The sequence below is a fragment of the Miniopterus schreibersii genome (assembly GCF_964146895.1).
Source record: "Miniopterus schreibersii genome assembly, chromosome: 2".
NCBI classification, from domain to species: domain Eukaryota; kingdom Metazoa; phylum Chordata; class Mammalia; order Chiroptera; family Miniopteridae; genus Miniopterus; species Miniopterus schreibersii.
In genome coordinates this window covers 20710816-20738184 of record NC_138102.1, presented here as the reverse complement: position 1 = coordinate 20738184, position 27369 = coordinate 20710816, and the positions used below count along the sequence as shown (strand labels likewise).

General features: G+C 44.3%; 1 protein-coding gene across 3 annotated transcripts in view; it reads right to left on the bottom strand.

The window, feature by feature from the left end:
- Window positions 1-114: 114 nt before the first annotated feature.
- PLEKHA2 (pleckstrin homology domain containing A2) overlaps window positions 115-27369 on the bottom strand; it is a 69056-nt gene continuing 41801 nt past the window's right edge. For all 3 annotated transcript variants that reach the window (XM_081129346.1, XM_081129344.1, XM_081129345.1), the window contains exons 4-12: window positions 24170-24218; window positions 22635-22732; window positions 17339-17479; window positions 16647-16793; window positions 16260-16328; window positions 15785-15855; window positions 12167-12230; window positions 4049-4126; window positions 115-3621 (exon numbers count right to left, since the gene is read on the bottom strand). In XM_081129346.1, coding sequence (XP_080985472.1) covers window positions 3259-3621; window positions 4049-4126; window positions 12167-12230; window positions 15785-15855; window positions 16260-16328; window positions 16647-16793; window positions 17339-17479; window positions 22635-22732; window positions 24170-24218 — 1080 coding nt within the window. In that variant the 3' untranslated portion in view covers window positions 115-3258. The remainder of the gene's footprint in view (window positions 3622-4048; window positions 4127-12166; window positions 12231-15784; window positions 15856-16259; window positions 16329-16646; window positions 16794-17338; window positions 17480-22634; window positions 22733-24169; window positions 24219-27369) is intronic.

Genomic DNA, 27369 nt, shown 5'->3' with positions numbered 1-27369 from the left:
GGCCCGAGCCCTGCCCTGGGCAGGGCCCTACTCTGTGAGATCCATAAAACCAACAGGGGCAGGCTGACAAGAGCGATCACCCACCCACGGGCGGCGGTAGGAAAACACACCGTATTTCAGTATTTCACGTGGTTTTATTACAAAACAAGCAACAAAACAGTTTTAGAAAATTATCTTTTGCTACATAACAATTCAGAGATCACATAAAATGAGAAGCACGACAGTTCCCATGCACGCAGCTCAGTGGCTACAGAGAGAGCATTTCACAGCTGAAACATACTGGTTCAAAACACAAAGTCATGCACCTTCCTAGGCAGGGGGGAAAGGGACTCACCTAACCTGGGAGGAGTGACTAGCAGGCAACACAGAGAGAAAAGGGAATAAGGGGAAACGTGATGTCGGTCAAAAAATTTAATAATCCTGTCCATTTCCAACACGTTCAAAGTTTATAAATGAAGCTGATTTGGGAAACTCCATTTCCAAAACATCGTTACCTCCATATGCCTGTTCAGCAGGTTCACAGTGAAAATGGACATCAAATGCCACTGCTCCACTGCTGAACCTGCTATTTATTTATTGGGTCCTTTTAGCCTACGTCAGAGCAGTTATACTCAGGAAGGGGGGAAAAAAGCTTTTGCTTCAAGTGAGCTACAAAGATGGACCTTAAATCTACTCTTTCTCATGGGAATCTTCCAGCATTCTACCCAGAAACAGATGTGTGATTCCAACATTTTGACCTGAGGTCGCTGCTCGATGTGTTTATGATGTCCTAGAGTATGCAACAGGCCCGACTATGTTTACCAACCTTCAACGGCTTGAGAGAGCAAATCCATAAGCTTTCAATAAGAGTGGATGGTAAATAGTTCAGCTCTAGGGAAGACCGCCTGAAATACTGTTACATATAGTGGGTCAAGACCCCGTCCAAAGTCTTATAAAAACAGCACAACTCAGAGGTTTTTATGCCACCAAGAAAAGGCAGTACCATTTTGAGTTCCTTTTATTTTTTTAAACCTAGATTTATTCCAGAGCTTATGCACTAAACTACCAACCTATAGCGCATCCCCACCCTACTTTTTCCACTTGGTTCCATTTTATACATTTAAAACCAAATGCTTTAGTCGTACATGCACCATCTTTGGCTCACATATGTAGTGACATCAAAAGGCTGTGATGTGACATTGGCCAGAAGGTAAGAAATATGGTCACAAAAGGAATTCTGAAATAAGGTTTGGGAATGAGAATGCTTTCAGGCTTCATTGAAGATAATTATATTTATCTGGTGTTGGAACTACATTAACAATGCTCTAACTTGGAATTCCCAAGTAATTGCCAACTAGAGTCCTTGTTTTCTCCCATCATAATGATACAATTTGGATTTATAAGTATGTTTAATTTAACACATTCTCAAAATAGACCATACCGAATAAGAAACATATCAGCTTATTACAATGGCCAATTAATGTAGCAGTAGTAATCTAGCAGAGAGTTTAATTTTAAAAAGAGAAAGACAAATGGGTAGATTTTTATAATTTAAACACCAAAAGATGGCAACTTTCCATGAGTTAGGGAATGTTTAAAGAGATCTCAAAAGTCCCTAATTTATTTTCATTAATTCAATATCACTTATTGTGTACTTTCTTTGACCTAGCCAAATAATTTTCTTAGGGAAAACTGGAAGATGAAACCAGAGACAGAGAGCTTTAAGAATTTGGAATGACTTCTTGAAAGCAGGCTACTTGAAGTATGTTGTAACCTCGACCACTCACAAATAAATAATTCCCAAACCAAGTCATTTTTTAATTTAACGATGTAATTAATTGATCTAGCTAATAAAAGTGGGACCCTAATAAGGTCCTGGTAGCAGTGCACCATATAAGTTGGATAGACAAATCCTCCCAGGGACCCTAGAAATAGTCTCTTTTTGCCAAATGGAAGAAGGTACATCCTGAAATTTGACTGGGGAATGCAACCTATTATGCTCCTCTCCCTGGGACATCTCTAGTCAGCGATGCATAGCCTCTAAATCAGTGTTTCTATGCAGTTTCTATTTTATTAAAAATATAAATATCAAGATTATCTTTGTATCTCTCTGCTCTTAAGTACATGGAACCCTATCAGATTACAAGGCGGGATCATGCAAGTACATAAGGCTTCATTCAAAGGACAGCACAAAGAACAGAAAGAAAGCGAGTCTGCCAGGGTATACGATGTTACAGCACTTAAACTTAGACTACTATTGGCCCACTGAGAAAGAGCTGTGAGGCAAGGGTTCAAGAAAATCTGTCTTTGCTAAAACAGACCTTTCCTTCTGTCTGGAAAACATGGATCAGAAAAACTTAGCTGGATGAACTCTAATCCATCTCTTCCCAGTACCTGCTTCAAAGCAAACCTAAAACTCTAAAACAGAGGTCTGATCTATCACACAAGTGAATTATCATACAAGTATCAATCCCCCAAACATTCAGACTAATACCATATCAAGGGAAATGTCCGTTCTGCTCTCAACAGTCATACCATTTAACACTGATAAAACCATCCTTGGGGCCGGACACGGAAACCAAGTGGGCAGGTCTGTCACTCACACTGACAGCATTTGGGGTCAAAGAACATATAAATGAGAAGAGAATAATTCCCAAAGTTGACTGATGTACTCAATGAATCATTTCCCATTTCTTACAAGAGGTCCCTATTTCTTCCTCTGTGGAGGTCCCCTGTGGGGATCTACCCTGGTAGATCAGCCCCCAGATTCTCACACTTGCCCTCAGAATGAATCCCAGTTGAGCGAAGCCTGGGTCTTCCGCCAGCCCTCCCCGCCCCCCATTCAGGTGGGTCAGTCACCACCCTTCTGCTTCACAGTCAAACTTCAGCCCAGACAATAAACAGGAATAGGATAAAACCAGATGACCGGCCTAAGATTCTGTGCCTGTCCTGAAAACAAAGGGAAGCAACTAAAACTTGGTTTGGGCTGAAACCGGACTTCCAACCTCCTCTCATCAGAACGACCTTGCAACAGTCGAACAAGAGGCAACCTCTCTACTGAGCATGCCTACAGGTCTAACCTAGTGATTTTCCCAAATTAAATACACTGCACTGATATTTTTTTTTAAAGGCCAGCTGGATGGGCCCCTCCCATAGAGCATCCACAGGAACATAAGCCGCATAAAGGCCTCTGACTATCCTCCAACAGACAGAGAAACTGAGTCTTGGCCACCTTTTCTTCAGTCCTCCCTCCCCTCCCTCCCTGGGCACTGTGCCTCATCACACATCAGAAGTCCGTATGTTCTCATCATCAAGGTTGAACATAAATGGTTTCTCCTTGGGGTGCTGGGGCTCCGATCGGTGCCTTATCCGGGAGCTAGGCAATACCCCCGAGGTATTGCTCTCCCCAAGTCGAGACGTGAACAAAGAGTCCTCAGGAGTCTCTTCAGCTGGATGTAGCTTTCCCCCGGCCTGGGGGACAGGTGTCCAGGGTTGCCAGGAGGAAGCCACAGAGGGGGCTTTGCACAGGGCTCTCTTCTCTTCCACAGGTGGCCGGCCTCTGCAGAAGACAGAGTTGGGCCCACCCGAGAGGCTGGAGCTTCCAGAGCGAGTCAAAGAAATGGATCTCGAAAAGGACATTTCCTACAAAAGTAAAATGGAAGGAAAAATGAAGGAAAGTAAGGGCTTTCCTGACCATGTCTATCCCAAAGCCCCAGGAAGAGTACCCACCCGGAATCACCAGCTTATAGGTCCAGAGACACTTGTCTACAGAAATCAAGTATGTCCAGTGGGATTCACTCCAGACTTGTCAAAGTCTGCCCGACAGGGAGATGTGTAGGATACACCAGAAACTGTTTCTCTATCCACCCCTACCTCACCTCCTCCACCAACCAAAATTAAAAAATCAAAATGTGTACCCAAGTCAGTCAAAAGAGAAAAACAAACAAGACAGCCTGGGGCTTCAGTTAGGACCAGGCTGCCTGCCTACATCACCAAATAAAACCTGCCCACTCACGGGCAGTCACCTCCAAGTTGACAGTGACTATGCAACAGAAAGGAAGTGACTTACTCTGGGGTGGCACTTGAGGGCCTGAACAGCTGCCCTGATCTCCTTAATCCAGCTGTGCATGTCTTCTGGACTGTCCGCCTGCAAAATACCCACAGCACTTACATAGATGTTTTGGGCACTATGATTTCAGCTTTTGAGTCTCTGACTCAGTTCTAAGTTCGTAAAATCAGACCATTAGAGCTGGAAGAATCTCAGAGATCATCTAGTCCAGTGGCTTCAGACTTCTGAGGACATTTTTTCCTGTAAAATCACATCTGACACTTCATAAATAAACCAGCTCAAAGTGGAGCTGCTCTGTGGAGGGGCAGAGGTCATGGGGTTGGTGAGAGAGCTTAGAGGCCCATCCCCTGTTGAAGTCCCTTGCCCCCTCTGGAACACAATCGACCTGGTCCAGTTTTATAGAAAATTTTTTATAGAAAATGAAAATGAGGCCCAGAAAGCCAAAGCTCAAGGTTTATGTCTTGTCTAGATTCCAGTTCTCCTGCCTCCCAATGCAGTCCTCTCTCCACTACAGATATCTGAACAAAATCTTTTTTAACTCGTCCCATTAAAGACAAATCCTCTGCAAAGCCTCCCAGATATGTATTACCACAAAACAGGGCTTCTCGCAAAGCACAAGCCACCTGGGTCTGTCCTGACTCTCCATCCAGGCCTCAGAGTTGCTAGGCTGGGAGCGCTAAGTTTAACAACAAGCTGAGCAGTTAAAGTATTTCCCCCAGAAATACCTACCAAGCCCAGAAGAGGGCAGCAGCGGCTTGTGAAAAAAAGAAGAAAATCTAGAGGCAAAGCCACTGCAGGTGGAGTCCTTGGAGTTCTTGGCATTTTCCAGCTTTATAGAGGCTGAGTTCAAGCGAACCAAGCAATTGTTTACTGAGGCCTTACTCAGTATTGCACGTGACATCAGGTGCTGGACGCAGAGATGGGACCAAGACTGAATCCCTGACCTCCAGAAATTTATATTTGTTAACCTCTCTGTGGCCTCTGCACCTTCTCCAAATAGTTCCACCCAAAATCACAAGTGTGAAAAATACAAGCACACACTGGACTGCAAAATTCTCCACATACACCACTCACTTTCCCCATCCCCAAAGCGATTCTTTCTCTTTGCATTTTATCAAGCTAATACATGATCAGTTTTTTTCAAATCCTCAAACTTCCAACCCTGCCCCTTTCTGTCACCTCAAACCACTATTCTCCTTGGTTAGATGTGTGCAGGAGAAACTTGCAAGGGAAATGGTTTCACACCCTGCACACTGGGTCAAAAGCATGTAGCAACAAGTACCCAAGGGAACAGCTCTCTCACATGCTAGAGCTGCAAATTCACCTGCATCCTCTCTCTCTTGGACTTTTTCCAGTCATTTGACAACCTGGTAGTTCCCCAAGAAAAAGACAAATCCATCCCTAGTCCAAAAAATAACCAGAGCAAGATCTCCAAGATTCTTCCAGAAGGTATTTTACTAATATCAGAGCTAGCCTGTCCGCAAGTAGAACTATTGGGAGAATTAAATAAACTCTTGCAGGTAAAGCAGTTTGAACAGTGTCTGATACATAGAAAGGGCTTGTTAAGTATTAGTTATTATTTTATTATTATTATTATTATTACGTATGAAAGGACACATATGAAGCCTTAAATTCCAACACTATAAATATGTTCACCACACTCTCCAAAACCTTTCCCCCTCAATCTGCAGACAGTTCCTACCTAAAGGATCAAATTGTTGGGATCAAATGAGAAATAAGGGTTATTTCAAATTGGAATGAGATGGAGGTAAATTGTCCAGTAGTAGAAAAGCATTTCTAAGAGATTTTCCTTCTAGGGAAGCAGAAGATGATTTGGTAGGGGGAAGTGTTAGAAGACAGAGGGGAAAACAGACATAGGAGCTGAAGGACAGACAAATGTCTCCTACATCGCATGGGGATCTGGGATTCTCATTAAACAAATTGCAAGATCCCCATGATGACACTCTAATAAATCAGTTTGCAGGGCTGTTAAGCTCCTTCTGCTCCTTCCATCATCCTAGCAAATCCCCCATGTCAAATGTTACCCCCACAAGCCACAGGCCACCTACCTGATTATCCTTTGAGACCTCACCAATAAACTCTCACATGTTTTCTAGGAACTATCACACAACTAGCCTAGGTGTCTCCACCCCAGCCTCCACTTGGCAAGGAATCACTGAATCACAGAAATCTAGGAACCAACTGATTTCACATCTAGGGGCTCAAGCATAAGAATCAAAATTCTCTAAAATGTATTTAGGTCATTTCCAACTCTCCTTTAATATAAATAATGCTGCTATTCATATCGCTGTGCATAAAGCTTTTTCATACTTAAGATTTGTTAGCTCCCAGAGAAATCACTAGATAAAGAATATGCATTCCTTTCAGGCTATTACATTTGGCCAGAAATGTTTCTGGCCAGCTATATGAAAATTTCATTTGCCAACAATATATTTTTTTGCATGCACCCTTGCTAGAACTACATAGTACAATTTTAAAAAATCTCTGCTAATATGATAGGCAAAATAATTAAATCTCTTTCTTAAAACATTTAGTAATTAATAGAGATGAAAACTGTTTGCTAATTACATTTCTTCCCTAATTCTCTAATTCCATTTAAGGTCATTTTTCTTTCAGATAACCTAGGTAGTTAACCCCGTCATGTTAATGTTAATAATAATAAACATCAGTTAAACATTTTAATGTTGAACTAATAAATGTTATTTTAAAATATTATTCAAATAGAAAAGCAGATACTGTAACTGATCCCACATGAGAAGAAATACAATATTACCTTACTGAGATCACAATTACAGTCTCTATTAGTAGTTTTAAAAATGGGATCCACTGGCAATAAAAATTCAGTGAAACTTCAAAGATTGTATGCAAGAAAGATGGTGCATGTGTATATCTTGTAGGAAAAGCCAGTGCTTTGCCCTCATCAAGAATTCAAAATACCATAAAACCATATCACAAAGGTAGCTTCACAAATCAGAAGTAAAAAACAGAGCTGAAGTCCCCCCACCCCATGGCAAATCACTAAGACTAAAAACTGCTTACAAAGGAGAACGTGAAGAAAGGTGCCAAATTCATGTCTGTGTCTTTTCCTGCTGTGCTTAAATGTGTGCATTTGTTTCTGGTGCTTGTTTCCAAAGAAAAAGTAGGGTTTCTGTGCCTGAGGGCAGTTTTTGATGTGAGGGGAACAAAGGGCATTAAAACGAGTGCCTGAGCAGTCTGTGGTTTATCGCAGTCCAGTAAGCTTTTCATGAATATCTACTATGAGCCCAGCATTATAACAGATGCAGTGGTTTGAAGCAAGGAATTCTAGAGGTCATCAATAAAAATCTTTCAATATCTACTTCTGCTTACTTCCACTGCAGCTGTCTAAAATTTTTAGGCAGCTCCTCCTTCACTCTATTCCCAACTTCTGCCCTCCCTTCCCAACAGCTAATAACCCCTGCCCTGTCCCCAAGAATCAGCCCATCTTTAGACACAGTCCTGCCACGTGACTGCATAGGTTATATATGCCACATAGTTCTGAGTGATGCCATGCACCTTGCAGTCTGCATTAAAACAAACAGTATCCAAAGAGTCCTAGCCCAACACTCTGCGATTCATTCCCGTGTGAGCCCTCTCAGTGCTACTCCTGTGCTGACACAGCCCTCTAATGCTGAAAACTGGGCTTAAGCCAAGTTACCAAAACCAGACTGCACTACATTTCTCATTTCAAGCAACTAATCCTCCTCTTGATGAGCTACCTAATACCCTTGACCTTCTGACTGGAAAATGGGGAAATGGGGAAACCTTGTTTGCTTTGTAGTCCAAAGACTAAAATCTCACTGCGAACCCTTGTTCAGAAGTGAGAACCGTCTACCTGCTGATGAGCTTGCCGGCATCACAAGATTAGATACCTGATTCCTGCCAGATTCTGGATCTTTGTCACCATGACCCATCTGCCAAGGCACCTAGTTACCCCAAGCTGGTCCTCCCCAATTCAGAGCTGGACTACGCTCTGCATCTTGGGTTCTGCACCAGGCTGCTTATAAACAGCACAAAAGAGTAGACCTTGTTCTAGCATCTGGTGCCTCCAAATCGCTTCTGTAACTCACCAGGTTTACGATCTCAAACAATTTAGCTTCAGACACTCCACTTCCTCATCTGTAGAGTGGAGATGACCTCAGAAACTGCTGAGAGTGAAGTAATATGCTGCCTGTAAATAGCTTAGCAGTGTGCCTTAGAATATCAAAGTGGCCAATAAACAGTATCTTTTTATTAACGCAAAAGAAATACTTCAGTGTGAGAGATCACACATGTGACAAGAAGGTAAATGACCAACACCTAAGTAGTTGGAATCCAGCCCCATTCTGTTGCCCAAGTCTCTCTCCTGTCCAACGAGTTTATTTTCTCTACATAGATCTCCCCTGCTCTAGATACCGCGGATACATGGTTCTTTGAAACAGGCTGACTGAGCATGAAACCTTAGGAAGCAGATCTGAATGCCCCTCTGGCATGGTGGCAAAACTGCTGGCACCAAACTGTATGAATAGTCACTATATTCTTTCACTTTCTTCATAAAACACGATTTTACCTCGAAACAAATGACTGACAGAAAAACTGTCAGTCCAACTTATTCAGATTTAGGTATAGGACAAACTCTTTTTCAAAACTGAATTAAATGAGCTCGTTATGTGAGGAAGACCATGAAAGTATTTTCTTGCACGTGATGAATTCTGAGCTTTCAAAGCAAAAATCAGAATTTCGGAAAACTTACACGCACCCCCATGAGCTTGACAGCTTTCCATACTTTGTTGATGATACTGACGGTGATACTGACAAATGTGATTTTTTTATATTATGTAATAAAATATGTCAACAAGACCACGATTTTCCAAGTGACCTACGCACACAGTTACAAAACCGTGCATTGGTAAAAAGGATTCACTCTGAGGGAAAAACTGACCAACGAACTTTAATGTAGGAGCATGAAAGTGTATTATTACTGACTTCTGACTCCACACTGCATCTAAACATAAAGAAACTACCTACCGTGTGCCAAGTTTTGGTATAGAATGAAAGAGGAATATCCACAATGATCTGAAAAGGCCACTAAAATATTCCCTTTTTTCCAAACACACATCTGTGCGGGGCCAGATTTTCTTCATATTCTTCAATCAGAACAACATATGGCCGCACACAGAATGCGGAGGCAGGTGTGAGAGCCCAGCTGTCTTCTCTTAAGCCAGCCATTAGAGAGATTTGCGAGAACAAAAAACAATGCTACTCTTGTTGCTTTTTTTGTTTCAGAAATATAGTTCTTTTTCATAAAAATGGTACCTGTCTTAACATAAATGAGTTTACAGTTGCCATTTTAAAATAAATTAATACATATTTTTAATGATTTTCAATCTCTACTCTTCTCTAACCTCGGACTCCTCTTTGAGTTAGGTCTGACAAACGGACCTGTCCACTCGCCCATTTGTTTATTCAGGGTGATGCGAGTGTTCTTTCAGCCCAGAAACGTGGGAGCAGAAGGCAAAGGATAGAAGTGATGAGGAGCTTCTGGTAAACGTGCACACACTCATGCAGATGGTGCGAAACCCTTCCAAGGTGTTTGTTGTTGTTGCTGGAGTTCGTGTTTCCCAAAGCTGAGTCCTAACTCTCAGCCAGCATGACCATTCGCTTGACAATGCTTATTGAGTAGCACCAATGTGCCAGGTGCTGGCTGCTAAGGGCCTTCATATCATGTCACCTTGGATGTCCCAGAGACATGGTAAATTCAGAACCATCTCTGCAAGGCTTGCCTGTTTCCCACAGTCCCTCCACCCGTGCTCCTACTACCACAGTGCCTGCTGCCTTCAGCCACCCTTGCCGCTCCTTTCTCCTTTCACCCCACATCCAACCAACCATCAAGAACTAGAAAGGAACGCTTAACAGCCTTTACATTTTCCACGTTTGTCCATCCACCCTAGTTCAGGCTTCCTTTTATCCCTCACCTAAATTAGGACAATAGCCCTGGCCAGTGTGGTTCAGTTGGTTGAGTGTCATCCCTTGCACCAAGAGGTTGCCTGTTCAATTCCCAGTCAGGGCACATGCCCGGGTTTCTGGCTTGATCCCCAGTAGGGGGCTGCAAGAGGCAGCCGATCAATGTTTCTCTCTCTCTCTCGCCCTTCCTCTCTCTCTAAAATCAATAAAAAGTTAATTAAAAAAAATTTTTTTAATTACAATAGCCTTCAAACTGGCCTACCTCCTGTCTTTCCCCTTTTCTCATCAGTCCTCTACACTGTACCCAGCCAGGCAATTCACGGCCAGGCATACTGCTCACTGCAGGGGTTTGGGTTGAGGGCTATCATCTGTACTATACCGAAGAGGAAAACAAGGCCCTGAAAGTGAGAGCACCTGCCCAAGCGATATTTTTAGAAGGCAGCTCTGACTGGGTCACTCCCCTAGTTCAACGTCCAGGGGCTCTAACCCTCAGCATAAAAGAGAAACTCTCTAACAATGTACAAGGTCAGGGGCCCTGGGTATCTGCTTTCCCACCTCCAGTATTTTCTGAGCTCTTTTAATTTCCAGGCTTTTTTCACATGTGCTGTTCGCTCTGCCTGGGCCTCTCTTCCCCCCAACTTACTCAACTAGATATATCTTCCCTCAGGAAACCTCCTCTGACTCCCTGAAACTGGGGGTGGTGCCCTTCTTACACGTTCCCATGGCAATGACTACTCAGTCTAATGGTAGCATTCATCACACTGTTTTTGTTTTTGTTGTTTATCCCCCTAACCCACCAGTGAGTAGGCTCACACTAGTGATAATTTAGCTTCTTTTGTCATAGTCCGCATTCCATGCTGGGACCACCTGACCTCCTAAATGCTTTTGCAAACCTGCATATATTGAGGTTTACACTTTGTGCTGCAAAGTTCTATTTCATGCATCTATTGCAGTATCATACAGAATAGTTTCACTGCCCTAAAAACTCCCTTGTGTTCATCCATACAACACCCCCTCCCTCGCCCCATCACATTGTTTTAATTGCCTGTGTACTGGACTTTCTCCCTCTCTGGTTCAGAATCTGTTCTGTGTAATGCAATGTCCCCAGCATGAGGCAAAATGCCCAGCATCTGAAGATATTCTACAAATATCTGTCAAAAGCCAGACTTGGAAATACTTTTGTTGCACCTACAATTTAAACTTTGTCCCTAAATGGCAATGGAGCCAGCTCTCACACCTCCACAACGCTTTCCGCAGCTCCCTACTTCATTTCTTCCAGGATGGCAAGTGCTTGTCTGAATGAAGGGAACCCACAGATGGCTAAGGCTTCCAGCTTGTCTGCTGGGTTCTGGCAGGGGAACCAGCTCAGAGGGGATGACTGGAGCTGCTACCCAACAAATGGGGGAGAGGGTGACCCCTATGGAAGGGAGAGTGACACTTGAAATACAGAAGAAAGGACACTGGGACCCCTGGAAAATGTTGGTTGAGGAGCCCCCTCATTTTAACCAACACAGGCCATGATCATCTTAATGCTAGAATGCAGCATTATTACGATGCTGCATGAATCAAGGCAAGGGCTGGGCTAGAGACTTGGCCCAGAAAGTCGAGGCCCTGCTTGGAAGCCTGCCTTTCCAGCGCCTATGATTTTAGAAGAAGTTGGGAGAACTCCAAAGCTGTGGGTGGAGGGGAGAAGCCTCTGAGAGCCCAAACAATGGGTTTCTCTGTGCAGCTGGGCTGTGCACCTGGTGCCTGCACAGGGGCCTCTGTGCTTTTGTCCTTCCGCACACAGTGATGACCACACACGGGCGGAGCTTATAAATACCCTCCAAAGGAGAAGCGAAACCACTGACCAGTTCTCCTTTTCTCTGCTTAGCTGGCGCCCAGCAGCTGAGAGCAGCTGGCCCACACTCACACTCCCCAGTAAAGCACTCAACCTGCTCTTATTATTTTATGGTTGGGAAGCTTTCGGCAAACATCCTGTTTAGAATAAAATGGGACTCGGAAGGACTTTCAGGGGCTAAATTTACCAACAAGAAACTTCTAACGAAATAAAAGAGAAAGCACAGGAAAGGGCGAGGCCTATGAGTATACCATTCACAGAAATGGAACATCAGAGTCTTGGAGTGAGCTTTTTACCTGTACGTAGAAGGTCCTGGAGCTTGTAATGATTTCAAACAGGTTGTCCCTCATTAAGAGATCACTAGAGAGAGAAAAAGAAAGTTACCAAATGGTCAGAACCCTCTACCATAAAAAGAGGGCTCTCAGGACATTCCTCCCTTGGCCTCTGACTCACGAAACATTACAGGGCTTTCCTCTGGCTTCACTCCTTAGAGGGTCTCGGGAGGTTTTGACATCCCCCTGGAACCCCCCCCCCCCCCACATACACATCACCACCACCATCTCTAACAAGATACAAGCTCTTTCTCTCTGTCGGCCATACCCCACACCCCCTACAGTTGTGGGTTTTGTTTTTAGTGGCTAAGATGTACGATGAGCTTTGTGCAGAGCACTGTTTTGAGTGCTTTTTTTTAAGAATCAAATAGACAAAAACTTTATTTTATATATATATATCTATAGATATATAGATATATAGATATATAGATATATAGATATATAGATATATAGATATACACACAAACACACACACACATATATGGTGTCCCAGAAAAATGTATACACACTTTAAGAGCTGATAGCTCAATTTTGAAAATGAAATGTATTTTAATAAACACTGCTTTTATAATTATTCAAAGTGTGTGTATACATTTTTTGGGACACCCTATATATAGAGAGAGAGAAAGAGAGAGAGAGGGGGACTTGACATATAATATTTTATTAGTTTCGGGTGTACAACATAATGATTTGATATTTGTCTATATTGTGAAATGATTACTACAATAAGCCTAATAAACATCCATTAACATACATAGTTACAAATTTTTTTTCTTGTGATGAGAACTTCTAAGATCTACTTTCTTGGCAACTTTCAAATATACAATACTGCATTGTTAACTATAGTCTCAGAGTACCCACATTGTACATTATATCCCCTGGACTTTTTTATTTTATAACTGGATGTTTGTACTTTTGGACCCCCTTTACCCATTTCACCCACCCCCACTCCCCACCTCTGGCAACCACCAATCTGTTCTTGGAGGAAACCCAGGCTCAGAGAGGCTACATGACTTGTCCATGGTACCGGAGTTAGTAAATGACAGAGTGAGAATTTGAACGCAGGTCTGACTCCAGAGTCTATGCTTTAATTACTCCACTGTTTGCCTCTCCTAAGGGAATCAAATCTCTCATTTCCAAACCCTTCCTCCACCCAAGCAGCAACCCATCAGCTTCCTTAAATTCCTGCTCTGTGCCTCATTCCACGGGGCTGAGGGGACAGAGCACTAAAGAGGAGAAAAGGAAGGAGAGAGTAGATAACTTTAAGATGCTTCAAATTAGGTGTGAGTTTGGAAAGAGGGATCCTGACTTCTACAGAGAAGGCAAGAAGTAGCTGGTACTCAGTGACAAACCTCAAATCAGGTGAAACGATTTCCAATGTTAAATGTGTGTGTATCCATAGTAGGGGATATATAAGGAGTGAAAGACCTAACTCCCTCCCAATAAAAAAAACAACAGAAAAGCTACACTATAAAATCTCGTGTTAAAGTGCGTGCTATATGCCAAGAGCTAGAAAAATTCCAAGAAAGGACTGATCAGAGGTGGAGTTGGTTTCGTGAATGAAGACTTGAAATGGTAGGTTCTGGCCAGTGACATGGGCCCCAGGCAGAGGAGCATGAGACTAAACACCCACATGGAAGGGGACAGGGTAACATGGACCTGGGGCCAAATCTCGACTCCACTTTGGAGAAAGGTATTTTAGGAATAGTTTTAAAACTTTCTGAGCCTTTGTGCCCTAACTGTAAAATGGAGATGAGAAGAACCTCCATTAGCAGGCTAGTATATAAGACACCTGGTACGGCACTGTCATATAGTGGACACTTGAAACGCATTTCACTATTTTTATCACTTTCTGAGTTTCTGAGTAGAGATAGCTCTTACTTTCCAGCTAAAATGCTTTAACCTTTGAAACTATTCTTGCACACAGAATGTAATCATGGAATCAACCACTGAGGAGGTAAAAGCAAAGCAGGGGGAAACCCCCACCCTCTTCACATCTCAGGCTACATGTTGTCTTTCCATTCAACTCAACAAATGTTGGTTCATGACCCAGATGCCCCAAAGCCCTCTGCCTGGGTTAGGGAGAGGACACAGTCTCACAGGCCTAGGCTTGGGGACTTCCTTCCGGTATCTTCAACCCCCTTTATTCTTTTACTCAGAGTTCAGTCTGACTCTGACAGTCAGAGATTTAGGCAAATTACAAAGCACTCTTTGGATTAAACCTTATCTGGGTTCTCTGAGCTGCTCCAACATGCCCACGTGGTCACATGCCTAATCTGTACATGCCGTCTAGGGTCAGGAACCACTTCTGAGGATCTGGTCATGCCCAATCTTTCCTCTACCCACTATCAACCTCTGGAGCCACACTTCTGGAATCCCATCTCCAACTACTTTCACGAATGATGAACTGTCACTGGGAATTTCCCTGATCTTCTATGCTCTGCAGCTCCATGTGCAGGTCCCAGTGCAGGGCTTCAGTCCTGCTTCCCTAGGTCACACAGCCCTTTGTGTTCATGCAAGACCCTGCCACACCTTCATTCCAGAGCAGTCCGCCTGCTGCTGATAGATTCCCTGGTGATGCTGGCTCTACATGCCCCAGCCATGGGATGGACAGTCCCTAGACTGCAGATTCAGGGCCAAAATGAGGATTTCTAGATGTCCAGATGCCCTTGGGTTTCTCAAGCTTAGTTCTAGGAGTATCTGTTTTTGGTGTTGCATACAGGAGAGCCCTTACCAGGTCCACAAAACATCCCACAACCCGTGACACTTAGAAGGTAACCATTTCCTAGTGGAAAGAGGAACACATTAAAAATACCTCCTCTTCCTGCCCAGTGGGAGTGACAGAGTTGCTGTGAATCACCCTTGTGTGAAGAGGTATCAGGGACTTGTGAAAAGGGAGAGAAAAGACATAAGAAATTCAGGGAGGCCTGGATGCTGTGGGTCAGTGGTTGAGCTTAGACCCATGAACCAAGAGGTTACCGGTTCAATTCCGGGTCAAGGCTCATGCCCAGGTTGTAGGCTCGATCCCCAGTAGGGGGCATGTAGGAGGCAGCCAATCGATGATGTTTCTCTCATTGATGTTTCTATCTCTCTAGTTCTCTCCCTTCCTCTCCCTCTAAAAATCAATATTTTTTTAAAAAAAAAAAAGAAAGAAAGAAACTCAGGGAGGAGGCACTGGCATAAGCAGTGAGCTGACCAGAAGTACTGCAAAGTGAGTGACTGAGGGCAGAGTGCCCCTCTGAGCCCCAATCCTCCTGTGGGATGAGCACCTAACTACCACTGAGAAGCATCTCAGCACCACCCTCTTCTTTGTTCCCACACTCTTTCTTTTTCTCCATCAGAAAATTATTAGATTTTTCTAATAATACAGGCTCATCTTCTCAGGAGCAAGAGTAAAGCAATGGGTAGAGGGTGAGTTAGGCCCAGTGACCTCACATCCACATCAGCTAGGATGTGGTGATTCAGCCACGAGACCTCAGGCCCGGAAGAAGACTCTTGAACAGAGCCACAGAAGGGTGGTAAATGAAGATTTCAGAGAGCAAATGAGGATTTTGATCCAAAAAAAAAAGCAAAGACAATTACCCAGATTTGACCAGACACTCATGTGTCTTAAGGACATCCTTGAGAAATATAGTACGCAGGGGTTCTCGATCCTGGGGGAAAAATGGAGAGATAGGTAAGTAAACGAGGCTGTCCACACAATGCCACGGCCCAGACCAGCTGACTGACTGACGTACCTCTCTCAACAGAAATGGTCGGCTAAAATCAGGTTGCAAACAAGGCAGTCTCAAATTAATCAAGAGAGGAAAAAAGAAACCTAAGAAGATGCCCTCTGGCTCTAACCACAGAACAGCACTGCACAGGAGGGAGGAAGCTCGGGCCACTGTAATAGCACTGTAATATGAGCACACAGGATGGACAGAGATAGGACAGAGGCACCTCGGGAGTCTGTGTGTGCTCACGCTTCTGTGCATGCAACCCCCATATACACACTCAGGGGTCATTCATGTTCCTCTTCCCTTCACAACCTCTCAGAGGGCCCAGCGCAACTACAAACCTGCTCACACTTGAAGTAGCAGATGGTAAAGTCATCGAGTGCGAAGAAGCGACGTTTCCAGCTCTTCCGCTGAAATAAAAAATAAAGAGCGGGATATTAGGACGAGGCCCCAGCTTTCTGGAGGGCACTCTCATTGTCAGCTCCCAGGGTCACAGCCCCCTGGAAGCTGGGCTCCCACATTCAGTTGGGGCAAAACTTCTTCCTATCAGGGCAATGCCTCTGACTTGTGGGGGCGATGAATTTGTGGTCCCAAGCCCCTCGGGGTTTGGATGGTGGCCCAGAACACTGCAGCTCCTTCTTCCAGAAGGCTCTCCCCACTGCTACACCCACACCCACTAGCTCCGAGGAGTCACCAGAGACCTCTCCAGCCCCAGGGCTGATACTCACCACATTGCCTTGCTTCACACAGTAGCCGCTCTTAATGAGGGGTGGCCCAGTGGGTGCGCGGCAGCCTGTCGTGGGGACGTAACTCTGAGACCTCCGAAGGATGGCATGGGACCCTGGCTCACTCCCTTCCTGCCCATCCCCACCATTCTACAAGGAAACAGTGTCAGGGTTAGCACCTGCCTCTCAACCCCTGTACAGCCTTACCCCCTGCCCCACCCCTACCCGACTCCCTCTGGCCAAGTCATCTCTTGCCTCTTTGCCCAAGATGACAAAGAACTAAACAAGAAAATAAACATTTCCTTTGCTCCCATCAGGCATTGTACCGAGTGCTTTCACATAAGGCTCAGGGAGGTTGGGCAGACCCAGGAGAGAGGGAAGGACACAGAAGGAAAACCAGAGGAGCAAGGATGCCTCACGTGCCTTCCTAAGCCCCACTCCTCATGGGGTTTACAGGTGCTCGTCTCAAACCGTGCTGGCCACTCAGCTTCAAGCTACAGCAGCCCCAATTTCTGCACTACTATTACTTACGTCTAGCCGGGCCCTGCATTTTCTTGCCCACCCCATCTGCACTGGCTCCCTCACTCCCATCCACCCTGTCCTCAGTATAGTCCTCTGTGCACATCACTGTCACACCAGGGACACTACAGACCGCTCCCCCCACCAGACCCCTTCACAACCCCAGGCCCCAGCACCTGGTTGATGGGCGTGTGGACCACCACCCCTCCGATGATCTCTGTCTTATAGGCCACCTGTGGCTTCTTCTCTAGGGCAGGGGGAACTGCTAGGCTTTTGAGAACTTCAGTCGTCAGGGGCAGGTTCCCAACTTTGGGTACCTGGGAAGAATGATGGTATTATGGTCAACAAGGAGCAGAAGCGTAGGGAAGCAGGGAATCAGAAGCAGGATGGGGAGGGGTGAGAAAAGCTAATGTACTAAATTATACTAAGACACCCCTCTCCTCCCCAAGCCTTCCATTGATCCATAGCTGAATATGAAGAACTCTGACAGCAACCCGCCCCCCCACGCACACACTGTACACACACACACACAGTACACACTTACTCAACAAATGTACTGAGCCCTTCCCTGGCGAGAGACTAAAGATGAAACAGCAAATTTAGACACATATCCTGCCCTCATGGCACATACATGCTAGTAGGGGAGACTGACAAAAACTGCATAACAAAGCAATCAGAATAATTACAAATCATGGCAAGTAAACAGGCTGAGCCAGACAGCAGCAGGGGAACTGCTTAAAACAGTGGCTAGCAGGGGTGGGGTGGGGGGGGTCTCCAGAGGAGGAGACATGCAAATGGTAACCTGGAGGGTGAAAAGGAACCGGAAATGTGAAGACAGAGGAAAGCATGTTAGTAGGGGGACAGGTAACATGCATGTGGCATATGGTACAGAATTAGGGAGCATGAGCTTTGGAGTCCAAGGACTGGGGTATAACCCCTGATCTGTCACTAACTAACCGAGTGACTTTTGGCAAGTCCTTGAATCTCTCTGGGCCTACACTGTCTCCTGTGTAAAATGGAAAGTGAAATAACATTTATGTCGTAGAGTAGTTGTGGTTATCAAATGATAGTATATATACATCTTAAAACTTTAGAAACACAAATAAAAATGCAAAAGTATTAAAAAAAATTTTTTAAATCAACATTTCACAGATGGCATTGCCATGTACAAACAGCCCTTTCTGAAGAGTGAGCCATCTTTGCTCCTCACTACGGCTGATCAAAAATCACAGAACCTTCATGGTTCGTTTGAGACCACAGGCCAAACGTTGCAAACTGGCCCGAAGGCAGACTTTGCCCAAACTGTTTTGTTTGTCCTATGCAGTACGTGTTTCAGTCTACATTTAAAATTTAAGATATTTCACATAAAAATCCAAGTTTCCAGCCCAGCCACAGCTCGCCCTTTAGAGGGGAAATACATTCTTCAGTTTGCCACCATCCCTACCATTCCCCCCACACCCAGGCCACGCAGCAGGTGGCATTTATCTTCATTTATGTTGTTTTTCTTCCACCTTGTCCAGTTCACTCATTTATAACAGTCTGCAAACTCTGAAGAAACCTTTCATTTTGTAAGAAAAAGAGAGGCCCAGAATACTCAAGTCATTTAGCCAAAGCAGTGACTGACTAATAAGTAAGCAGAGACCAGCCCTGACTCCCAGCTGCTGCGGTGTCCACAGCATCACCCAGCTTCTCACTCACGAGAACTCGGCTCTCGGCTCTGCCGGGAAAGGAACTGAAGGTTGCATGTGAAAAGCTAGCACCCTCTTCTGCTTCTTCTGCAGCCTAGGGAGTCAGAAAGACCCAAGAATCTAGACCCTTCAAGAGCTCACAGCTCAGGGGGACAAGGACCACTCCATCTGGTGTCCTTTCAAAGGAGTAAGACCACTGTGATTAATTACGCTGGGTCCTCAATAAGATGAGACACCCCCCCCTTTCTTGCCTGCAAACTCAGTTTACATAGACAAGGGTGACCTCTGCCCACCACCTCTGCAGACTGGGCCACAAACCCACCCTGTCTTTTCCTTCCGGCTGTTGAGAGAGAACAGCAGTTCTCATTGCTTTGGGCCTCCACTTAATGCCAAGCAATGAGCTAAACTCTACTGCATTTTCCCTAATCTCCAGCAATCTTATCAAGTAGGCATTATTTTCTCCATTTTATAGATGAGGTAAACAAAAGCTCATTAAAATGAAGCAATTTGCCCAAGGATTGCCTGACTCTTCAGTGCTAACTACACCTATCTACCTATCTGCCTGACACCCTTTCTAACTTTCTGAGTTTTGCTACTGTGAGATGAAATTCCTTAGGAATGCTGAATATTGCTGGGGTGTTTAGTGATATAATCACCATGGAACAGCAGGAATTCTCCTCAAATGACCCAAATGAATCCTTGGAACCCAGCAAAGAAATAGGGACATAAATTTTAAGTTCACAGTGGCCAGAAAAAGCTTCATAGAAGCTGGACTATTGTGCTGCCTATCAGAATCTTGTCATCCACCCAGAGAAGGGCTGGTAGTCACTGCTCATGCCCCTGCAGCAAGGGCTGCTTCAGATCAGCCTCCCAGCACCTTTCCAAAACCATTACCCCTGCCAAAGATTTTGAATCAGCCTGTGAAGGACAAACTCAACAAAAAACTATGCTCCAAGCTTGAAAACAAGGTCATCCTTTTGGTCTGTCCATATCCCAGAGGCCTAATTAAAGGTGTGCCCTCTGCCATCCACCTGTAGCGTGTCCTCTGAGGCTGCAGATCCATGTGGATCTCATTCGCAACGTGAAATGAAACTTGCAAGGCCCCATCTTCCTTCTCCCCAGACTTGGCTAGACTGCTGCGAGGGATAATCCAACATGGGGCGTGAGGGGCAGCGGGGAGCTGTGCTTTACCTGCACAGCTCAATTTTCAACCCTTCTGAGAAATGCAGTGAGTTCAATAATGTCAGAAGGGGGCCTTATTTGGAAATAGGGTCTTTGCACATGGAATTAAATTAAGGTGAGGACATACTGGTTTAGGGTAGACCCCAAATTCTATGACTGATGTCCTTATGAGAACAGAAGAGGTCACCCAGACACACAGGCCATACAATGATGGAGGCAGAAATGAGATGACACAGCTACAAGCCAGGCAAAGCCAAGGATGGCCGGGAGCCCCCAGATGCTGGGAGAGGTAAGGATTCTCTCCTAGAGCGTTCAGAGGGAACACAGCCCTGCTAACACCTTGATTCTGGACTTCTGGCCTCCAGAACCGGGAGAAAATAAATTTCTGTTGTTTTAAGTCACTCAGTTTGTTTAAGTCACCCTAGAAAAAAAAAATACAGAAATGCTAATATGCTGAGAGAGCCCAATTCTTTAAATGCCACATGTTGATCGTTTCATTCAGTCATAAGGACTAAATGACCTTAGCCTAATATGAACAATGATCTGTGGGCTGAAAAGCTGGATCTACCCTGGCTCCATAACCTTGAGCAAGCCACGCTGATCTCCAGGCATTTCCATTTCCTCGTTTATAAATGGGGACAATCACATTTGCCCTTCCTACTTAAGGCTTTTACAAGGCAAAAATGAAACCATGCATGTGAGAGTGGTGAGTAATCTAACATATTTTAACACGGTTGCTTGTTTTTAATATTTTTTTAAACTCCTAGGTCTTAGAAGCTGGAGGGCCCTGGGGATTGAATCCCAGCTTTACTACTTACTATCCTCTAGATGTTGGGGAAGACTCTGATTTCCAATTTCCTCATCGAAATAATGACAATAAAACCACCTACCTCACAAGAGTGATGTGAGGGGTGAACGTATGGCACGTGTGAAGGTTTAGCTCAATACACTACCTGTTCTCTTTCATCTCTACATCCCCCAAAGTGTCTGATGCCTCACTTTGCACCTAAGGTGCCTTAAAATAAATACGTATTTTAAGGTGGTGTCCATGTGGTGTCCTACCCCCACATCTACCCCTCATCCTAGCCTCCCAAAGGAAGGACACACAATATGAGATGTAGAAGTGGAGAAAGGATTAAACCCTCCCAGGACACAAAAAGATCAGGAGGAGGCAGAGTACCCCTCCCTGTTTCTTCTACCCTACAGGATCTTTGGCAGGAAGTGTAAAGAGGTGGATTAATGGAAGAAGGAAAGTGAGGGGTTCTGGAGATTATGGAGGCCCTGAAGGCTTTGACATCCCACTGGGCCTTTGGATTTCCAGCCTCCACGCATCAACAAGCTCTTCCCACTCCCGCAGCCTGTAACTTCTGCTCTGTGGCACCAGAAATGGGCAGGGGAACTAGCTGATTAGAGCAGCTCTGTGCTCCAGGCATGAAAGAGAGGGAAAGAGGTTTTCAGCGGCCCCACATGCTGTGTGGTTCAGTTCACCCGCAGGAGCAGAGGAGGAAGCACAGGAGGGCATGCTGAGTAAGGATACAGTACTAGACGGCGAAAGAAACTCCCAAACTGTGGAAGATGCAGGAGGGTGAAGATCCCAACGCGAATGAAGAAAACCTTTACGAAAATCAGCACTCTAGCGCCAAGTACACAAGCATATGGGTGAGCAAACAATCTCCTCCCTTTTGCTCTCTTGGCATGAGTTTACCAAAGTTCATCAGAACAACAAGCCAACAAGCAAAACCGTGTCAATGACTGAAAGGTACTCTGCTTCGGTTCAGCATCGCAAGTGCTGGGCAGGTATAGATGCCTTCCATTAATTTATTCCCAGGAGCCCTGATGTATCTGGAGAAAGATCTGCCCCAGCACATAATAGTTATTATTGGAGGTCACTGGAGTGCAAGCATTTCCGACTGTAGGACACAGAAAATCAAACTTTTCAGCATACAAACCATGCTTACTATGCCACAAGTCTGTGAAGATTATTGGTTAAAGGTCTAGCTTTTTCCAAAACATGCAGTTTTCCCTCTTTTCCTTCCTACCCTTCTCCTTTCCTTTTCCTATATTTCCAAGGAAGAAGAAAGGAGTTCTTCATCTGTCAAGTAAAGGAAAACAAGAGTACTGGTTGACCAGTCAGTGCACAAGTTCAGTGATGTTTTTAAACTAAATACTTTCGCAGGACAGTCTGGTGGATGACCTGGACAATCCCCCAGGCCACCTTTTAAAGTAAGAAGAGTATTCCCTCAAGTCAGGACAAAGTTCTGACTTCCCTCCTCATATGCTTTTTCCTTTACTTCTCACTGTCAGAAACACTTTTTCCAATCCCACCACCTTCTGAATCAGCATTACCCAAAACACAACTGACCAGAGCCCTTCCAGGAAGCACAGAGCATATGCTCCATAAACTTCCTCTTGAATTTGATTCAAACTCAAACTCTCTGTTCAACTTGTGGTCAGCCAAGGTATAAGAAGAGGTAGGGGAACCGGGTCTGGAGCAGGCTTCTGGGAAAGCCCCTGCTGCCACTGGAATTCTTCCTCACTCAAACAGGCCATGTACAGGCAAGAGGCACAGATGCCTCCAGAAAGGGGAAGAAATCATACGTACAGTGATTTTGCTGGCTTGATTCAGGGCTTCAACCCAGTCCTTCAGATCTTTCTGGTCATTGGCTTGAAGAAAATACCTCTGAGAGAGGGCATTGATGACTGCAGAAGTAGTGGGGAAGAAGAGAAAAAACCCAGGTCAGAATGCATGCAACACAAAGACTCCACAAAACTAAGATGCTGAAGTAGCAAGGTGGAGGATCCCCGCAAAGCAGAGGAAGACTTCTCCCATGGCGCGAAAGCACCTGCATGGATATTTGGGAAGCAGCAGGCTATACTGCTCTCTTTTTAAAAGTATGGATTATTCCATTGGCCACAAGACTGACACCTGACATTAACAAAAACCTAACATGCTGTTGTGCAGTAAGGAGGCTGCTAGTCTGCCATCAACAAGACACATGCTTGAATTGCTTATTAAAAGTGCCAACAGATTTACTTTCATGATGATACATTTATAATTTTGGCCTCAGTGCCCCTTGTTTCCACTGGTACAACTGTCCTGGGTTTGGAGTATTATCTGTGGTTGGAAAATGGAACAAAACCTGCCTGAAATCAAATCATCAAATCATCAAATGTGGCAAGACCTTGACCTCATTTTCAACCTGTTCTTTCCTTTGAGCACTCCATTAGGTCAACAATTTACTTCTGGGTTCATAGTTTTTTTAAATAGATCTGCTGACCGTGAAAATCTGAAAGCATCATTTTTGAGCTTGGCAATGGTACTGAAAATTAATGGAAGAATGAGAGACTCAAAGAAACTTGAAACAACCTGAAGTTGGGAGAGAAGACAACTCAAGGGACCATTATATTCTCCTCGTATAAAAAAGCCTGAATTATTTAAGAGGTGAGAATCATAGGACACAGAATTCATTAGTTCATTCATTCATGCAACAAATATTTATTGAGCACCTATTATGTGCCAGAAACACTCTATATGCTGAGGACACAGCAATGACAAAGCAGAGGAATACCCCTGCCTTTGTGAGCTTACATTCAGAATCGCTCTAGTTACACAACAGAGACTATTTGTCAGCATTTGTTCACAGCACTTAGTATAGTACTGAGAACATAGTGGGTGCCAAGTAAATACTGATGAATCAATGACTTGAGGCATTAACAGATTGGCTCTGCTTCCTGTGTCACCCAACACTGTTACTCTTTGGGCAATACTGAGACCCTCAACAGAATACTCCTTTTCTATTATCCCCCCAACTTTCCCAAGTCTCCACCTTTCCTTAGCACATCACTACTGAACTCTGAAGTGAGGGTTCCTAGAAAGGTCTAGTAGATACCTTGCACCCCACCCTGTGAAGTCAGGAAAACTTGCAACACCATTGAACCTCTGTCTTAGGTAATTGATAATCTTTGTGGCAAGACCAAGGGAAGCAGTGTCACTCAAGAGCCAGGAACATCGCTGTGACTGAAGTCACTCACACACACAGGGTTTAAGTCACATGTGACCACCAGACTGTCTTCCATGCCAAAGAGGAAGTTGCTGTAGGAGTGTTCAGAATACTCATCCTCTGGCTCAGTACTTACCAAAGCAAAACGGTGTCTTTGGTTTCTGCTTTGGGGTGGCTATGCTCACCTACATCAAATGAAAAAATAAAAGAAACATAACTATGTTTCTAACAGTGTTATAAAGCAGTTTTTCCCTTTTTTGTGTGTGTGAAACTTCTCTTATAAAAAGAAGCGCATATAAATATGTGAACACTTTCGCCAGCGTGGCTCAGCAGTTAAGCATCAACCTAGGATCCAGATCGAGGTTTGATTCCCAGTCAGGGCCCATGCCCAGGTTGCGGCCTCAGTTCCAAGCAGGAGCGTGCAGGAGGCAGCCCGATCAATGACTCTTTCATCATTGATGTTTCTACCTCTCTTTCCCTCCCTTTCTCTCTCTGAAATCAATAAAGATATCTTTAAAAATAAAAAATAAATATGTGAACACCTTAAATAAAAAATAATAATTATGTGGAAAGCCTGTACTCACCATCCAGATTAAGAAATAGGACATTATCAGCCCTATTTCTCAGAAGTCCTTTGTGTGCTCCTCCCTGATAGAGTCCCATCCCCACCCCTCAGAGATAAACACTATCTTGATGCTTGTGTTAATCTTAATCTTTGCAAAAACGCTTTTAAAAGCCACTGAGTCCTGACAAAATTCTCTTTGGACCACAAAACCTGTGCGGGCCCCACCCAAACTAGCAAGATTCTACTCCTCTCTCAATCACCAAGCCCCTGCCTAAACAGTTAGTTCTCCAAATTGAGGGTCATGTTGCCACAAATACACAGATTTCAATTGGAACTCACAGAAAGATGAGGCTGCATGTCTCTCCCAGCATCTGGACACACTGATAGATTTCCTCTATATCTATATCTGCTTAACCATCAAAACACACACAACCACATGTCCCAAGAGAGGTCAATGGAACCAGAGAACATAACCATGTATTTACTTATAAAAAGAGCATAGAGCATAAGAAAGTAGAAATATTTCTATACCTCCTGCTGTTTGATTTCATTTTGCTTTTTCAATCCTACCCCTGGAACATACATTCCTGAGCATGTGCTTATGTGAGCCCACCTCACCGAGGTTCAAACACACTGAATGAACATAGGAAAGCAACTCTTATTCCATCAAGTGCCCACAAAGATTAGGTGCCTGCCCTTGATGGAGGCTGGACCTTCCTGGAGCAGGCCTCCACCACTGTACCTGAGTTTTCTAAGGGGCCAGCCACCTTCCCCCAGGAACTATTTCGCACGTTGTCATAATCCACCTGCAGACATCATTCCTTCAGCCCCTTTCCAGCCAAGGACATTCTCCTATGTGTTCTCACAGAGGGGCTCCAGGAGTAGTTCTTACTTTAACAGAAGGCATGAAGCCAGAAGCTAAAGAAAAAATCTCAAGTCAAAATTAAGGCCTCTTCTTGACTCACAGTTGCCAAGGGCGTGCTAATGACTGACCCACCAATCTGTCTAGATTCTTACTCTTGGTTCTGAGTTCTTTCTATAGGTCTGCGCAGATTCCTTAACAACCAAAATTAATCCTGCCCTGAATACTCAATGTGGGAACTGAGGTAGCGGCCTATCAAAGGAAGGACAGGTGATATAGCCTGAGCTCTGCTGCCACAGGACCAGGGCTTAAATCCCAGGTGTCCCAGCTGTGTGACCCCCATTTCCTGTTCTATCAAATAGGTATAATAATACCATGTTCTCACAGGGCTACTGTGAGGATTAAATGTGATAGTGCAGGTGAGGCACTTATTATACCTGTCATATAGAAGCTGCTCAATAAAAGAGAGGCTATTGCTTTTGATACCTCAATTCCTTTAAAATCCCATTCCACATTATTAATACACATGGTACCATGACTGGGACTTTAGCAAAATGCTGAGAGCCTTGTGAGCTTCTCAGTACCTATAAAAACTGTATGAGACCTGGAAAAAAGGCCTGGCCTCCAACATACAAAATTATTATGGCACACTCAACATTAATAAATAATCCATTAAATGTCTGTATAACTTCACATCAACCTCAACAACAGGTATTTAACTAAATACCTACAAGATATCACATTAACTTCATCAATGTTTCATTTAAACATTCATGAAAATTTCATTATGTTCAAAATACTTAGTAGCTTTGATTTTCTTAGTTCACAAGAATATTTTGATGTGCACAATGATTGCCAAGAAATTAGAGCCGATCAAAAATTAAATGAGTTACCCATAGCCAAATCATTCCAAAAAGTAAGACGATTAAAATCCTTTCAAATACTTTACAGCCAAACAATTATATTTAATGAGAAATGTGGGTGTGTTCTGGTATGTGTACCATGATGTGAGGTGAAGGCCATAGGACCTAAAAAAGCCTTTAAAAGTCCTGAAAAACATGAAGATTTAAGCAAAGGTGAGCCCATGTCCTGAATTCAGACACCAACTACTCAAATGCAGGCATGTCTTCACCACTCCTGGGAACCGGGCACTGGAGCTCCATGAAGTCACAGTCCTGGCCTCCATGCTATCTTGTTTTCCTGGGTTTTGCACCCCAGAATTCTATCTGAACCACAGTATGTGCCTTTATCCTGCTTGCGTCTGATGTTCTCATCTATGAGTGACTCACTTCCTTGCTCTGTTCCTCAGCATCTGTGTTCCTGCAGGTCCTCATGACCATAAACTCCTGGGTGTCCCTCCCTTAGTTCCTGTATAACCCTGACCATTGTAGAACTGCCTTGGCCATCCTGACCCTAGGAACCCACCTATCTCATGGCATCCCTTCTACTTTCGGCTTTGGAATGGCAATGGAAAGCTGGGCTCTTCAGACCTTCTCCAGCTTATGAGGAGACTCTTGCTCCCGGAAACTGAAATTTGTCATTGACTAGAAAGAGCACCACTGGTGAACTGTTTTCACCCTGGCTGAATGACAAATGGTCCACTTTGACCACAACTTATTACCAAGCTATACTGCAAGCATACTGCGTAGGTGCTCATTATGGGAACTGATGCTTTCAAAGAGTTGGCCTAGTTTTTAATTTCCTTGTTTTCATATATTCTCCACTTTTCAGTCAGGGGGTATGCGTGATTTATAGCATGCACATTTACAACTTGTGTCATACCTCCTGGCTTACCACAGAAGGGTTATTTGGTAAAGCAGCTCCTTGCTGAATTAACAAGACATCAGTTCTAGTTCTGCCCTGATGGGCTGTTAAGCAAGGGTAAGAACCCCAATGTCTCTGGTCAGCT